Below are 17,854 nucleotides of genomic sequence, written 5' to 3'. Positions count from 1 at the left end.
TGAAAGTACATTAACTGTATGTGCTGTAATTACATAACATAGTACATGCAGATTGTACTAGCACATTTCTCTGAGATTAAGATAGTAATTTTCACAGAACAACTACTCTGTTAGGTCTCTGATATGTTTTACTAGTTGATCATAAAGGCCTTATATAGTGGCAAACTGTGAATTTTGTACTGCCTTTGTATATATTTTTAAAAATATAAATAGCATACACAGAATTTCCATACTGGTTTTATACCTAAAAGCATGAAAACTTAAATTAGTATATATACTAGTATGTACTTCAGAAATTAAACAAAGTTTCTGAAGGGCTATCATCTTTGAAAAGTGCAGTAACTTTGCGAATGAGTATTGCATCTTGTAAAAGTACGTTTTCACAATAGTGGAACTTTTCATCTGAACCTAACTAATTATCATACACGAGTTCTTCACAATAGCATGAACGTATGCGAACCCTCCAGAAGCACTGCAAAACCCTGGAAATGTGTTTATGTTTAATCTATTATGCAAATTTTTAAATTTTTAAGCTTTTCTGTACAAAATATTTATTAAAATGTATTATTTTTATTTTTGAACATGCATAAATATGCAGTTAATGCATATATGTACTTTTATAAGATGTGATACCCACTCACAAAGTTACTGCACTTTCCAAAGATGATATTCTGTAGGATATTCCTACAGAAACTTGTTTAATTAGTATAAGCTTTCATGCTTTCAAGTGTAAAATCAGTACGAAGATTTTGTTTATGCTATTTATATTTTTGAAAATAATACAAAGGCAGTAGGTAATTCAGTGTTAGTCACTATATAAGAACTCCATGATCAAATAGTAAAACATCAGAGTTGTTGTTCTGTGAAAATTGCTTTCTTAACTTTGGAGAAAAGTGCTGGTACAAACTGTTTGTGCTAAGTTCCGTAATTACAGCACACACAATTAGTGTACTTTCAGAAGATGTGATCCCATTCGCACTTTTTAAAGATGATACCCCTCCAGAGTTTTACCTACATGATGTATGTATTTCTCTCTCTCTCTCTCTCTCTCTCTCTCTCTCTCTCTCTCTCTCTCTCTCTCTCTCTCTCTCTCTCTCTCTCTCTCTCTCTCTCTCTCTCTCTCTCTCTCTCTCTCTCTCTCTCTCTCTCTCTCTCTCTCGTTTGTAGTTAGCTCTCACACTAGTTCATGATTTTAAATTGATTTACTTTTATATTCACCCTCTGAAAACATTACTTGTGTACATACATGTCTTCTTTATTTTATTTAATTGTGTGACTTCGTTATGACTGACTTATGAAGTTTACCTAGTGATGCAAAGAAAACTTTTACTCTGACAAAAAAAGAAAATGGCATCCCATGAATTAAGGGTAACTTTAGTATACATACGAAAGTGGATATGTACGTACATAGTAGTTACTGTAACTATTTTTATGCAACCAGTTTTCCCTTTTTAGGGGTAATGTATTAAACTAACTTTTAAATCAAATTACAGTAACTTTAATTTCATTTAAAAGTTAGCCTAATAGTTAGGGAGCATGATTAGGGTCATCTTTAGTGTTCAAACTCTAGAAGTAAGCATTTATTAGCAATTCCAGAGACCATGCCAAACTTACACAAAACTTCCCCTTGTGCGAGGGAGGGGGTGTGGAAACTGACCTCGCGTAAGTTCGGTGTATTATGGTATGCACTAATTGTAGGTGCTGTAATTACCTTTGTATCATATTTATGCATTACATTTTTAAAAAAGATTTTATACAGAAAGGCTTTAAAACTTGAGAATTTATATAATAAAATAAACATAAACACTTTTGCAGGGTTTTGCAGTGTGTATGGAGGATTCGCAAATGTTCGTGCTATTGTGAAGAACTTGCGCGTGATAATTAGTTAGGTTCCCATGAAAAGTTCGCACTATTCTGAATTTGTGCAACTCGAATTGCGTAAGTTCGGGTATTAGTACTGCAGTGAAATGATAACCATATTCGACAAAATGAATAAAAGAATAAAGCATTTCAATATAAGAATTAGCATAAAAGTTGTACAAAATCTTCCATCACCACGGTGACGTCACGCGCAGCTGACTTGAAACTAAACAAGAGAATGTTGATATTTTGAGGGGAGGAGGAGAGAGAGTTAAAATATTACTGTATGTATGTGAAAGCAATAACAATTTGCATAAATAAAGGGAATTTCACAAAATTTAACATAGTAAAATATGAAAACAATCAAATGCAACACAGAAACAATAACCATATTCAACAAAATACTAAATGAAAGAACTAAGCTTCTCACAATAAAATTTAGTCTAAACAATTAACAAAATCCTTCGTCATTGCAGTGATGCACAGCTAACTTGAGATAGAGGGAGGGAGCATTGATATTGTAGAGGAATAATGAATGAATGGTTTTTAGTTATCACATGTCGTGATATTCTTAAGGAGAGAAGAAGAGACAGTAAAACTTTACTATGTGTAATATGTACGTAAAAGCAATACCAATTCACATTAAAAAATAAAATGTTATTTCACAATAGATTTAACATAATGATAAAACATGAAAACAGTCAAATGCAATATAATAATAAAATAAAAAAAAAGGTAAGTTTTACTTGAGCCAGTGTTCGGTGCGCTGAGTGATACGACAGAGGGGAGAGGATAGGGAAGAGGGGGTCTGCTTCCTACTTACTTACCAGCTGAAATGGGATGATTAATTGCCCGTTTCACTTACACTCAATTTGTCCAAATCACTTCTTTTTGTTACGGTAAAATTCCTATCAAATGACAATTGCTTTTGATGATTTTTTACTTCTGTAAAAAATCATTTAAACGATTGTCCGTTTAAATGACTTCCTTGTGAAAAGTGATTTAACCCTTAAACACCGAGGCAGTATTTTAAAAATCGTCTCCCGTATCCCAGCGGCGTTCGCGAGTGAGCGCCGAAGCAGAAAATTTTTTTTTTCAAAAAATCACAGCACGCTTAGTTTTCAAGATTAAGAGTTAATTTTTGGCTCCTTTTTTTGTCATTGCCTGAAGTTTAGTATGCAAACATCAGAAATGAAAAAAAATATTAGTATCATATATAAATATTGGGATATATGACAGCGCAAAAAAAAATTTCATATATAATTGTATACAAATCGCACTGTGAGCAAAACGGTTAAAGCTAACGAGTTAATTTTTTTTGTTATATTGTACACTAAATTGCAATCATTTTTGTATATAACACATTGTAAAATGATCAAAGCAACACAGTAAAAATATTATCACAAAATGATGCATGAATTCGTAACGTGCGGACGTAAAAAAAAGCTTTTTTCAAAAATTCACCAGAAATTGAAATATTGTGCTAGAGACTTCCTGTTTGTTGCAAAATGAAGGTAATTGATTGAATATTACTAGACTGTAAGTGTTGTAGCTTACAATTGCAGTTTTCGACCATTTCGATCGAGTTAAAGTTGGCTGCAGGACGAATTTTTTCTATTTATCGTTATTTATATGAAAATATTTCAAAACTGATAAAAGCTACAACCATGGGTTGTTTGTTTTTGTATTCTACATGAAATTGCGCACATTTTCATATATAAAACTTTATGTAACGGCTAATTTAAAATGGTGCAAATATTACGACAATCGGACGAAAAAATTTATGATTTTTTCGGAAGAGTTACCGCTCGGACCTAAGGAAAAAGTTTATTTCATAAATTCACCATAAATCGAAATATTGTGCTAGAGACTTCCAATCTGTTGCAAAATAAAGGTAAATGATTGAATATTACTAGTAGACTAGAATGTAAGAGTTTTAGCTTACAATTGCGTTTTTTTACCATTTTGGTCGACTCAAAGTTGAGCGAAGGTTGATATTTTGGCACTTATCGTTATTTATATGAAAATATTTCAAAACTGATAAAGGCTACAACCATGGGTTGTTTTTTTGTTGTATTCTACATTAAATTGCGCACATTTTCATATATAAAACTTTATGTAATGGCTAATATAAAACTGTGCAAACATTACGACAATCGGACGAAAAAATTTATGATTTTTTCCGGAAGAGTTACCTCGCGGACGTAAGGAAATTTTTTTTTTTTTTTTTTTTCATAAATTCACCATAAATCGAAATAGTATGCTAGAGACTTCCAATTTGTTTTAGAATAAAGATAAATGATTGAATATTACTAGAATGTAAGCGTTTTAGCTTACAATTGCGTTTTTTTTACCATTTCAGTCGAGTCAAATTTGAGCAAAGTTTGAAAATTTTGGTACTTATCGTTATTTATATGAAAATATTTCGAAACTGATAAAAGCTACAACCATGGGTTGTTTTTAGTTGTATTCTACATGAAATTGTGCACATTTGCATATATAAAACTTTATGTAACAGCTAATTTTAAATGGTGCAAACATTACGACAATCGGACAAAAAAATTTATGATTTTTTCGGAAGAGTTACCGTACTGACGTAAGGAAAAAGTTTTTTTTTCATGAATTCACCATAAATCGAAATGTTGTGCTAGAGACTTCCAATTTGTTGCAAAATAAAGGTAAATGATTGAATATTACTAGAATATAAGAGTTTTAGCTTACAATTGCGTTTTTCGACCATTTCGGTTGAGTCAAAGTTGAGCGAAGGTTGAAATTTTGGCACTTATCTTTATTTATATGAAAATAATTCAAAATTAATAAAAGCTATAACCATGGGTTGTTTTGTTGTTATATTCTTCGTGAAATTGCGCACATTTTCATATATAAAACTTTATGTAACGGCTAACATAAAACTGTGCAAACATTACGACAATCGGACGAAAAAATTTATGATTTTTTCGGGAGAGTTACCTCACGGATGTAAGGAAAAAGTTTTTTTCTAAAATTCACCATAAATCGAAATATTGTGCTAGAGTCTTCCAATTTGTTGCAAAATGATGGTAAGTGATTTGAGTATTACTGGAATGTAAGAGTTTTAGCTTACAATTGCGGTTTTCGACCATTTCGGTCGAGTCAGAGTTGACCGAAGGTTGAAATTTTGGCACATCATTATTTATATGAAAATATTTTAAAATTGATAAAAGCTACAACCATTGGTTGTTTTTGTTGTATTCTACATGAAATTGCGCACATTTCCATATATAAAACTTTATGTAACGGCTAATATAAAACTCTGCAAACATTACAGGAGAGCTACCACGCGGACGTAAGGAAAAAGTTTTTTTCGTAAATTCACCATAAATCGAAATATTATGCTAGAGACTTCCAATTTGTTGTAAAATGAAGGTAAATGATTGAATATTACTAGAATATAAGAGCTATAGCTTACAATTGCATTTTTCGACCATTTCGGTAGTCAAAGTTGACTGAAGGTTGAAATTTTGCCACTTATCGTTATTTATATGAAAATATTTCAAAAATGATAAAAGCTACAACCATGGGTTGTTTTTTGTTGTATTCTACAGAAATTTCGCACATTTTCATATATAAAACTCTATGTAACGGCTAATATAAAATGGTGCAAAAATTATGTCAAAGTGACTAAATAATTTCTGAGATGTGTCGCTGATGCTTTTTATTGCGAGAAGAAAGAAATTCATGCTTGCGTGCCTGGTAACGATTGCAAACAAAACAACAGCTTGATCTGGAACTCCCAGCATCCCTCAAGGTGCGTGATTCAAATGTTTTTGCCAAGTATGCCTATAACTATATTTCCGCGAATTTTTAAAAAAACTTTTTTGCGTCGACGTTTCGTACATCAATTCAGCACCCAACAGACAATTTTTGTCGACGTTTAATACGCTAATTTGTCTTTTGGACACATTAAGAATAGAAAAAATGTGAAAAGGGGGACTTTTTGGGAAGGCTGGAACTAAATACCCTGATTCCCTTTATTTTGGGGGGATATTTGTAAGATATCTTGAATAAATTGTATTTCGAACGGCCTTCTGGAATGGATTAAGTTTGAAGTCTGAGGTATTGTTGTACTTAAAAGCTGGGAAGACTTTTAATAATTTTAAATGATGGTGTTGAGGTAGATAACTTTATGAGTTATCTGAAAAAATCTGGTATTTTAATATGATTTTTGTATACTATGTAGTAAATATTTTTGTCATATTTATTTTTATAAATTAAATATAGTATTAACCCTTAAACACCTATTGGACGTATTTTACGTCGAGATAAATTGTCGGATGCCGATTGGACGCATTTTTGTAAGATATCTCGAATAAATTGTATTTCGAACAGCCTTCTGGAATGGATTAAGTTTGAAGTCTGAGGTATTACTGTACTTAAAAGTTGGGAAGACTATTAATAATTTTAAATGATGGTGTTGAGGTAGATAACTTTATGAGTTATCTGGAAAAAATTTGTATTTTAATATTTTAATGATATGATTTTAATATACTATGTAGTAAATATTTTTGTCATACGTATTTATTTTTATAAATTAAGTATAGTATTCACCCTTAAACGCCTATTGGACGTATTTTACGTCGAGATAAATTGTTGGATGCCGATTGGACGTATTTTACGTTGACACAGAAAAGTTTTTTTTAGAAATTCGTGGAAAAATACTTATAGGCCTACCAGCCGAAAACTTTTGAATCACGCCCCTTGGGGGATGCTGGGAGTTCACGGATCAAGGTGTTGTTTTGTTTACAATCGTTACGCAGGCACGCAAGTGCGAATTTCTTTCTTATCGCACTAAAAAGTATCAGTGACACATCTCAGAAATTATTTCGTCACTTTGACATAATTTTTGCACCATTTTAAATTAGCCGTTACATGGAGTATTATATATGAAAATGTGCGCAATTTCATGTAGAATACAACAAAAAAATACTCATGATTGTAGCTTTTATCAGTTTTGAAATATTTTCATATAAATAACGATAAGTGCAAAAATTTCAACCTTCGGTTAACTTTGACTCTACCGAAATGGTCGAAAAATGCAATTGTAAGCTAAAACTCTTATATTTTAGTAATATTCAATCATTTACCTTCATTTTGCAACAAATTGGATGTCTCTAGCACAATATTTCGATTTATTGTGAATTTATGAAAAAAACTTCCGAAAAAATCATACGTGCGATTGTTGTAATGTTTGCACCATTCTAAATTAGCTGTTACATAAAGTTTTATATATGGAAATGTGCGCAATTTCATGCACAATACAACTAAAAACAACCCATGGTTGTAGCTTTTATCAGTTTTGAAATATTTTCGTATAAATAACGATAAGTGCCAAAATTTCAACCTTTAGTCAACTTTGACTCTACCGAAATGGTCGAAAAACGCAATTGTAAGCTAAAACTCTTCTATTCTAGTAGTATTCAATCATTTACCTTCATTTTGCAACAAATTGGAAGTCTCTAGCACAATATTTCGATTTATGGTGAATTTATGGAAAAAAAACACTTTCCTTACGTCCGCGCGGTAACTCTTCCAAAAAATTCATACGTGCGATTGTCGTAATGTTTGCACCATTTTAAATTAGCCGTTACATAAAGCTTTATATATGAAAATGTGCGCAATTTCATGTAGAATACAACGTAAAATAATTGAAGGTTGTAGCTTTTCTCATTTTCAAAATATTTGCATCTAAATCTCGATAAATAGAAAAAAAACCCCGTTCGGTCAATTTTGACTCTACCGAAATGGTCAAAAAATGCAATTGTAAGCTAAAACTCTTACAGTCTAGTAATATTCAGTCATTTATCTTCATTTTGAAACAAATTTGAAGTCTCTAGCACAATATTTAGATTTATGGTGAATTTAAAAAAAAAAAACTTTCCTTCCCTCTGCGCGCGGATTCTCCGCCGCAAATCTCTGAAATGCGTACATCGCATTCTTGGAATATTTGCTCCGTTTCATATTAGGCATTTCATAGAGTTTTATATATGAAAATGTGCGCAATTTCATGTAAAATACAACAAAAAATAATTGAAGGTTGTAGCTTTTTTCACTTTTGAAATATTTGCATCTAAAAAAATTTGACATTCGGTCAACTTTAACTCATCCGAAATGGTTGAAAACTGCAATTGTAAGCTAAAACTCTTACAGTATAGTAATATTCAATCATTTATCTTCATTTTGAAACAAATTGGAAGTCTCTAGAACAATATTTAGATTTATGGTGAATTTTTGAGAAAAAAAAAATTTTTTACGTCCGCGCATTACGAATTCATGCATCATTTTGTGATAATATTTTCTCTGTGTTGCTTTGATCGTTTTACAATGTGTTATATACCAAAATGATCGCAATTTAGTGTACAATACAACAACAAAAATTAACTCGTTAGCTTTAACCGTTTTGCTCGCAGTGCGATTTGAATACAATTATATATGAAATTTTTTTTTCGCACTATCATATATTGCATTATTTATATATGATAATGATATTTATTTTTCATTTCTGGTGGTTGCATACTAAACTTCAGGCAATGACAAAAAAAGGAGCAAAAAATGAACTCTTAATCTTGAAAACTAAGCGTGCTGTGATTTTTTGAAAAAAATATTTTTTCCGCTTCGGCGCTCACTCCGAGACCCCCTCGGCATACGACAGACGATTTTTATTAAACCCCTTCGGCGTTTAAGGGTTAATTTATATATTTCATCTTCATTATGGCGCTGAATAATCCTGATGGGTTCTGGCGCTTGGTTCTCAATGCTAGTATCGAGTTCCAAGAAGAGTTATGTTCATTCCTCACTTCAGTATGTGGGGCTCAAAACCAGTGTAATTGTGTGACATCCCTTCTTTCTATGCTGGAGACTTTGACTTTGGGCGCTACTGTTATGCAGGAGGTGGAGAAGTAGAGCCCAGGTAGTTTAGGTGTCCTTAATCATAGCAGCAGCTTCCTTTTATGTTGGTGCAGAGTGCCAGCCAGGTCTGCCAGAGCTAGTAACTTTGTCATCCCTTTTTTGAAGCTGGCCATTTTGGGCATCCAGAGTGTTTGGAAGAAATTTGGCTATAGTTTATGTGATACAGTGTGCCCTTAGGCCCAATAGGAGGAAGGGTGAGTCTGATTTTTGTTCTTTGGCAAGACTTTGAGGAGGATCCTTGTGTGGTGGAGGTGTAGAGGTAGTGTTATAGCATTCCCTTCCTTTTCCAGCCTCCCATAGCTAGGTCACCATTAGTTTTCCCCTCATACCTACTTAACAAAAAGCTCCAGGTCCTGCAGCAGGATAGTATAGGTTTTCTTTTCCAAGGGACGGTGGAATTTGTAACAAAGCCATCTCATGGCTTCTATAATTGCCTGTTTCTGGTATTGAAGCTTCAGGGGGGTGATATAGACCAGCACTGTCCCAGAAAATCTTGTTTGTTTGCCTGACACCATATGCTCTGGAGGTAACAAGTCTGGTTTTTATCAGTGATCCAGAAGAGGATTGGATGCAGTTGGTATATGTGCTGGGTCCTTATTTCCTCATTTCTCCTCTCCCCAAGTTTTTACAAGAATCCTGTCCCAGTTGGGCAAGTAGGCTCTCCTGATGCTCCTCTTTCTAGACCCCTCGACTTTGGGATCATCTTAACCTGATGAGGGGATTCTTGAACCCCCTGCCTGATAATGTGTGAACCTGAGAGATATCACAAAGATACCTCAAGGGTAACTATTCTGCTGAGTCTAGGGCTTGGGATAGGACTCTCGGCATTCTGTCAGGTTTGCCCATAATATGATAAGGGTGGTGGCAATTGTATTGATATAATACTCTCATTTCCAAAATGCAGATTTGGCCTACTTCTAACTACTTGATGGATATCAAAATCCAGTATGAAGACTGCCTTACACTAAAATCTATAGTTACAGTAGGGGAGATTATCTCTTGGTCTTCCCATTATGCTTTACAAACAGGAAAAGGTACATCTATTTTAATTTGAAATTGATCTCTCTTAATTTGAAGTTCATCTTTTTTTATTTTAAGTTCACCTTTATTAATTTGATTTTTATCTTTTTTAATTTGAAATTGACCTATTTTAATTTGAAATTTACCTTTTCAAATTTGAAATGGACATTTTTTAATTTGAAAGTGACCTTTTTTAATTTGAGGGTAAAAAGCTGTAGTACAAATAAGTCCCCAAGGCGCCTTGTGGCGGAATCACAGGCTTAAAAAACAAAAAGTGAGCAAGACCTCCACACGTACGTTAACTACTCCTGGCTTACAAATTTATCCCAGCCACACTTTCCCCTTTACACTACTTTAATTAGTAACAGGACTTGGTTCAGCAAGGTAAAAAACACAATCTCAAACACATTTACTCACCAGGAAACTTGACACAATCAGGGCGAGAAGCTGTGCTGTCCACTGGATTCAGTTGCTGAGACACAACAACCGCTGAATATCATACACCAAAAAACTAAACAAGCACCAAAACCACACAACAACTCAAACAACACAACAAATCACTACACAAGCAAACATCTACTACACCAAAACTTCACACAGCTCAACAAACACCACAATTCTTACACAAACAAACATCAACCAACATCTAGACTACACAACAACTCAGAACCACAACAACTCACAAATCAAACCCAACAGAAATTCACAAGCTCAACATTCTTTGGATGGACACAATTACAATAAACTCAATTACACAATATCAAAACAATCCAGAAAACACCCAACAGCAACTCCCTACCTCTTGTCCAAAAAACTGCCTCACTTGACTGATTGCCAAAAACAGATTGACCACTTCTCACTCCCTGAAGGCTCCGCGACCAAATCCTCAGACGAACCCAACCGCCTGCCAACAAGCAATTCACTCACTAACTACCCATACGAACACAAACACCCTAACGAGACAACAACCAAAACAACCAGCCACTCTCTCTCTCTCTCTCTCTCTCTCTCTCTCTCTCTCTCTCTCGTCCATCTCTCTCTCCTTCTCGTCTCTCTCTCTCCTCTCTCTCTCTCTCTCTCTCTCTCTCTCTTACTAACGACCCTTGAGAACGTTGTCAAATGCAGCTACTACATCATTCCTCCATAGCCTAAGAATGTTACAGATTATGTGAAACCCGAAAGAAAAGTAGAAAAATGGTAGAGATTAAAAAGAAATTCCCAGCAAGATTTGCAAGTGGTGTTCATGTCACTGATTTTGTTAAGAGTTCTGTATGCTAAAATCTACAGTCTCCACAATATTCTAATGTAAAGAGGTCATAAAAGTAGCTGATGTTGTTAAGGGAGCAAAAACTGTTCCAAAATGGTAATAAACAACTGAAAAGTCATAGAAATTTGCCAATTTGAAGTTTTCAAAGCCAGTCATGGGTGGTTTGAGAAATTTAAAAGAATTAGTATATACAGAGTATTGAGGTTTGGGGAGGCTGCCAGTTCTGATAAAGATGCTGCTAAGAAATATGTTAAGGAATATGTATAGGCTGAGGGCTCTGTTCCCCAACAAGTATTCAGTTTTAGAGAGATATATAGTAGTACTACTTGGTTTGGTAAAGATGCCAAACATGACATCATCTGTGAGAAGTCACTGCTAGATCACAAGCCAGTCGATGACAGACTCACTCTTTTGGTCTTTGGGAATGCAAGCATAAAGCCTTATTAGGCTTAAAATTTAAAATGCTAAGGCTTGTGCAATCATGATTAATAATAATTGCATTTATTTGTAGGCTTACCTCTTGATCCATAAGGTAAGACTTTTTGAAAGCAGGAGAGTGGGACTAGCTCTAGTGAGTGAGTTGGTGGTTCCTCATAATTAAAAAAAAAAAAAACTGGGTAGCTCTCACTCTTCTCATTGACCATTATTGTTATCCCACTGTTAATTTTGTCACTTTTAAAGGATTCACCTTGTCTGCCATCAGCAGATAAAAGTTTACATAAAATACAATTGATATGATTAAGGAGTTGGAAATTACCTTTATATTTTTTTTTACTGCTCTCATGATACATATTTGTAATTTCTCCAAAGCTGTAATGTGTTGTAGCTTGTACAAAGTTTTATAAGCTACTGTATTTTTATTTCTTTCTAGGTCCTGTCTTCATTGAATTCCCCATTGATGTTCTTTACCCATATGAGACTGTAGCCAAGGAAATTGGAGCATCTAGTGGAGGGAAGTCACTGCTTCAGAGAATCATTAGTTGGTATGGTTTTAGAGAACTCAGAGAAATCTGATGATGATTTTTGTGTTTTTTTGTATTTTTCATTTTCATGCACTTGTACAAATCATTTGTTTTACATGTAACCATTTGTCAAGGTACAGTGTTCCCCCCGTATTCGTGTTCTCTGGATTCGCGGACTCACTGATTTGCAGATTTCTCTCGGACCATATCTACCCATTATTTGCAGGGGATTTGCCTATTCGCGGGATTTTCCGGCAAAAATCATCACTAATTAGTGTATTTTGATGTTATTTTCATGACTAAATGCATTTTTATGGTACAAAAACGATGTACTGATTTTCAAATATTAATACTGATTAATACTGTATTAGTAAGTTTAATAAGATTAAATGATATCACATAGTAAAAATAATAATTTCTCTCTCTCTCTCTCTCTCTCTCTCTCTCTCTCTCTCTCTCTCTCTCTATGGACCTAGGCAGTAGCCCAAGTTTGCACCAAAGATCTCAGGATTAGATAAATGGCTACAGGTTTTTTCCTTTTTTATAGCTTGTATACTTAGGCATAGTCTAATTACTCTAGGCTGTCGTGTGTACCCTTGAAAGAGAATTAGATAATGTAGATTGATTAGACAATAACCTACACTAGGTGATAGCCTTCTATAAAGTTTCACAGTTCCTTGTTGGACAAGTGGTTTATGTGCTTGCCTACTGATTCGGTAGTCCTGAGTTCGATTCCCTGCTCAGCCAACGTGGAATCAGAGGAATTTGTTTCTGGCAATTAGAAATTAATTTCTCTATACTTTGTGGTTCGGATCCCACAATAAGCAGTAGATCCTGTTGCTAGGCAAACAGTTGGTTCCTAGCCACGTACAAATATCTTAATTCTTCAGGCCAGCCTTAAAAGATCTGTTAATCAGCTCAGTGGTCCAGTTAAACTAAGATATACTTAACTTTTCACATTAGTAAGTTATTGTTTTGTATAGTAGACCAAAAACAGTTGACCAGATGGGCTATGAGGTAGTAGCCTAGTTTGAAGGCTATAGATAAATTACACCTAGTCAATTCCATACTTGTAAAGGTGAATTGAATTTCTTAATCAAGATTAGACAGTAATATATACTAGGTGATAGCCTAACTATACAGTCTCAGTTAGTTTCACATTAGAAAGTTACTGTATTACATAGTAGTTTGTTCATGAAACTTACCCAGGAGATATATATATAGCTGTATTTCTCCGAAGTCCGACAGAAATTTCAAAACTCTCGGCACACGCAGTGGTTGGCCAGGTGGTTAGTACCCATTCCCGCCGCTGGGAGGCGGGAGTCAGGAACCATTCCCATTTTCTATCCAGATTTTTTCTGTCGCTCGTAATGGAAACACCTGTTTTCATTACCTCCGACCAGGATTTTGATTCTCCATTGCTGCTTAAGTATCCTAATTATCTTTTGAATGATTGACTTGGATGTGTGGCTAGGCATACGCTATCGTAATTTAATTAACCTTTGTTTAACTTGTCTGAATCTAGTTCGGCTAGTTTCAGACTGTGTTGTCTGCACAAGTAAAGTGAGGCTACCGAAAGTGTCGGTAAATCCTCACTTGGTATGCACGGGGGTTGAGAACGTTTTTTCTTTATTGAAAGATCGATGTAAGACGTGTGAGAGCTTGACTGATTCCGAAGGGAAGACAGATGATTCGTATGTACGCAAATTAGAGCGGGATTGAATCACGGGGTCTTCCTCAAGAAACTGCATTAGTAAACAGAAGTCAGGGTAATGAACCTACTAACCTTTCTGTAGACTTTGTTTTGCCTAACCCTGTAGCATGGCCTACGAGCCATTAGCTTATGTCTACGAAAGAATGCCCTTTTCTGTTATTGTGGATTCCATTCGTAATTTGGAATTTAAAGTGCTCGCTCTCCAATCAGTGTTGTGAAGTGTAGTGCCCCTAGTGTTGTGGAGGGGGCGTCAGATCGGCCCTATAATGCCTCTAGGCCTGGACCTCTGTCGAACTTCCAAGCCCAGGAAGACGGACATGTCGAAAGCCGCAGGAGGGTTACGGGGAACCCCCACCAATCTGGCGTACCTTCGGCAGAACCTGTAGACGATCCCCAGGCTGCCAAAAAATAGTGCACGAGAACGGATCATGAAAGATTGCTTCTCGTCCTCCGAGGCGTCCTCCCCGCACAGGGGTTGGAGCTCTGGGAAGGACTCGCGCCCTCTAAAAAGAAGCTTTAGAGAAGAGGACACTTCACGTCCTCTCTCTCGTCGAGAGGGAGCGTCAGATCGGCCCTATAATACCTCTAGGCCTGGACCTCTGTCGGACTCCCAGGACCAGGGAGAGGTCATGTCGAAAGCCGAAGGAGGTTTACGGGGACTCCACACGGATCTGGCGTCCCTTCAGCAGAACCTGTAGACGAGCCACAGGCTGCAAAAGTGTGCTCGTGCGTGTTCCCTTCGTGAGGGATTTTCGTCTAAGAGGCGTCCTCCCCGAACAGTAGTTGGAGCATGAGAAGACGTTCGCGTCCTCTAAAGAGAACAAAGACGTTAGATGTCGCACAGGCGGCCATCGTCAGTAGTTTCTTAGACGAGCACGCAGAGCCTCTTTGCGCTCCTTCTGCTTTACGGGCTTCGCCTTTATTAGCGTCCTCCCCGAACAGTAGTTGGAGCATGAGAAGACGCTCACGTCCTCTGAAAAGAACAAAGACGTTAGATGTCGCACAGACGGCCATCGTCAGTAGTTTCTTAGAGGAGCATGCAGAGCCTCTTTGCGCTCCTTCTCCTTTACGGGCTTCGCCTTTGTAGGCGTCCTCCCCGAACGGTAGTTGGAGCATGAGAAGACGCTTGCGTCCTCTGAAAAGAACAAAGACGTTAGATGTCGCACAGGCGGCCATCGTCAGTTGTTTCTTAGAGGAGCACGCAGAGCCTTTTTGCGCTCCATCTGCTTTACGGGCTTCGCCTTTATATGGGACTACTTTCCACCGCAAAAAAGATCAAAGACGCAAGATGTCGCACGGGAGGCCTGCGTCTTTGATCTCAGGGAAGAGGACGCTTCACGTCCTTTCTCTTTTGCTGCTTTGCGGTCGTCACCTGAGAGTTTTGCTGCATGGACGCCTCAAAAGAGAACCAGGACGTCATCAGACGATGACGTCTTTGAGCCCCCCGTCACTCCAAGAATAGAGCGGTGAAGGGACAGGTGAGAAGGAATAGGGCTTCCTCTCGCTCCTCTCCTTCTCATAGGATCAGCTTTTCACCTGAAAAGGAACCCTCTAGAAAAGAGGGTCATCCGTTTGATGCAACATCGACTTGCTTCGTTGCCGACTGGGAGACAGGCAGAACCGCGTCCTAGAAGAAAAGATGATATATTGCCATTAAAAGATCTAAGCGGTCTCCCGCAACTGCGGATCGCTCTTCTCTTTCACCGGTTGCTACGCCTTCTAGATTAGTGCGTCTCACCTGCCGTTATGTAAAAAACTTCCTCCTTAAGATTCTTATATCGAGAGGAAGAAAGCTCGCCCTACTATTCAAGGGGTTCCCCTCTCTTATTATAGGGGCTCTCTTTATCTGTAAACTGACGTTATTTTTGTTGAAAACCAAGGTGTTTTGCAAGCTAAGATATTCAACGCTCCTAGTTCGACCCTGAGGGAGCGTGGTGTTTACAAGCGTGATGTTTCTATGGTTGCTAAGCTGGACGCTTATTTAGACACCAAGCGTGGCGCTCAGCTGGATGTCAAGCGTGACGCTCGGCTGGACACTGAGCGTGACGCTCGGATGGACGTCAAGCGTGACGCTCGGATGGACGTCGAGCGTGACGCTCGAATAGACGCTTTGTGGATATTCATCAGGATCACAACGTGATATTTGTCTGGAAGCTCGTCGACAATCTGACTTTCGTAGAGACTCCCATCGAGAGAGTGCAAGAAATTATTACCTCTATATCGGAATCTTTAGTGACTAATATTCAGAACGCACCTATTACGTCACAACAGCAATCTTCATCAAGGATTGAATCGAAAGGACTTATATCACCGTCTTCGGGAGTCCCCTCTGCCGCTCATATAGAAGAAGGAGGACTTAATAGGATGTCAGAAAAAACTGACGAGGACCACCTTCTACGTCAGCTTCATCTGATTATCAGGTATTGATTCGTTTGCTTCGAGCTTCAGTTGGAGACGAATTCCAACCTGTGGCTCCTCGCTACCCTCCTTCTCAGTTTTCGTTTTCGAAAACCGACAAGATTCCTGGTTTGTTCATAAAACTTGCCCGGCAGATGTATGTATAGCTGTGTTTCTCTGAAATACAGCTATACGTATATATATTTTATCTGCCGGGTAAGTATGAACAAACTTTATTGTATCTTAACAATATCATATTGTTAAAATGAAGAAGTCTCTTTCAACGAAAATAGCTTTTAAAAAGGTCAAGATTGGATGGAGTCGAGAAAAGCGCAAAGAAAGACTTCTTTTGCCCAGCCTCTGTCAAGACTATGTGGCAAGGCAGGCATTGGGTGGGATACAAGTAAACATATCGGTGTAAAAATTCTCTCATCAGAATAACGTGACTTTTCCAGTCTGATCGACGCTCCAAGGAGGTCTCTCCTTTCGTCAACAAAAGTTGCGCGAACTCTTGATGAAATGGACTACCATCGGAAGAGCTCTCATTCATTAGTCAGAGTCTCTTCCACGAAATAGACTTATAGAAGACGTCCATGAAGTTTAGGTACAATAACATAAGAAGTTTGAACTGTCATTTTCGGTCCTCGGTTTTCACTTGAGAAGATTCCTCGAATAATTTTAATTCGTTCGTTTGGAAGAACGAATACAGTAGATTTTCACTCTCTCTTCCTTGCAGAAGAAAGAATGTAGTAGAGAATTATCTGTCCAAGTGATTACAATACTTATGTATTTTATCTTTGCGTTATATTACTACTGTATGGATCAAGTCATATACGCACATCGTAATTACTGATACGGATAGTAACCGAAAGGACTCGTATTCTAAGTCTACTTAATCGGTCCTTCCTGCAAACTTCCAGGAGTTTCCGGTGTAAGGACAACGCTAAAAGGTATTGTTACAACAACACCAACTCAGCTTCTGCATCTAGCGTATTCGGTTTCGCTTGAATGTGCCTGCTTGAGAATTCTCTTCTAATCGATAATAGTAAAAACCTATTCCTTCGTAGAATAGAGTAGCTGGTAACTCAGGCAGAGTAGTGCGAGACGACCATTGATGGCTGCTGCCGTTGTAGATGACGCAGTATATTTAATCCGTACTCCCTGCAACCTTCCAGGAGTTTCCGATTTAGCATTTGGTTATTTAAGCGTAGTGTTATGACAACACAAAATCAGCTTCTGTATTTAGCGGATTCTGTCTCGCTTAAATATGCCAACTTGAGAGTTTCGTGCTGTTCAAATAATGAAAAATCTATTCCTTCGTAATATGGAGTAGCTGGCAACTCAGCATAATACTGCGAGAAGGTGAACGTAAGCTGCTGTAACTGTACACCAACTCAGTATCAGCTAGCTTGCTGTTATGCGCCGTCGGTTAAGTCTCTCTCTCCCGCGGGATTGATTGACGAACCGTATCTATGCCCTACAATCACGGACTTTGCTTAGGATTGAGGGGGATTCTAACATGCATTGAATAAACATTGCCTTCGTTTGCGAAACAATTTTTAACAGAGATATCTATTAGGCTTTTTGGTGCTGTTTACTGCACTGTAACAGAATTCTGTACGAGTTTACCGCAGCATACCATTATAATAATGCTCTCCTAATTATGAAGAGCGCAGCCTTCTTAGGGAA

The 17,854-nt window shown here is 37.0% G+C and overlaps 1 protein-coding gene across 1 annotated transcript in view; it reads left to right on the top strand.

Moving 5' to 3' along the window:
* Positions 1–17,854, top strand: part of LOC135221742 (2-hydroxyacyl-CoA lyase 2-like) — a 264,184-nt gene that overhangs the window by 126,579 nt on the left and 119,751 nt on the right. Inside the window, 1 exon segment of the mRNA XM_064259551.1 lies at positions 11,964–12,075. Coding sequence (XP_064115621.1) covers positions 11,964–12,075 — 112 coding nt within the window.

This window comes from Macrobrachium nipponense, chromosome 20 (assembly GCF_015104395.2).
Source record: "Macrobrachium nipponense isolate FS-2020 chromosome 20, ASM1510439v2, whole genome shotgun sequence".
Lineage (NCBI taxonomy): Eukaryota > Metazoa > Arthropoda > Malacostraca > Decapoda > Palaemonidae > Macrobrachium > Macrobrachium nipponense.
The sequence above is the reverse complement of the archived record's forward strand: the minus strand, read 5'-3'. Positions and strand labels throughout refer to the sequence as shown.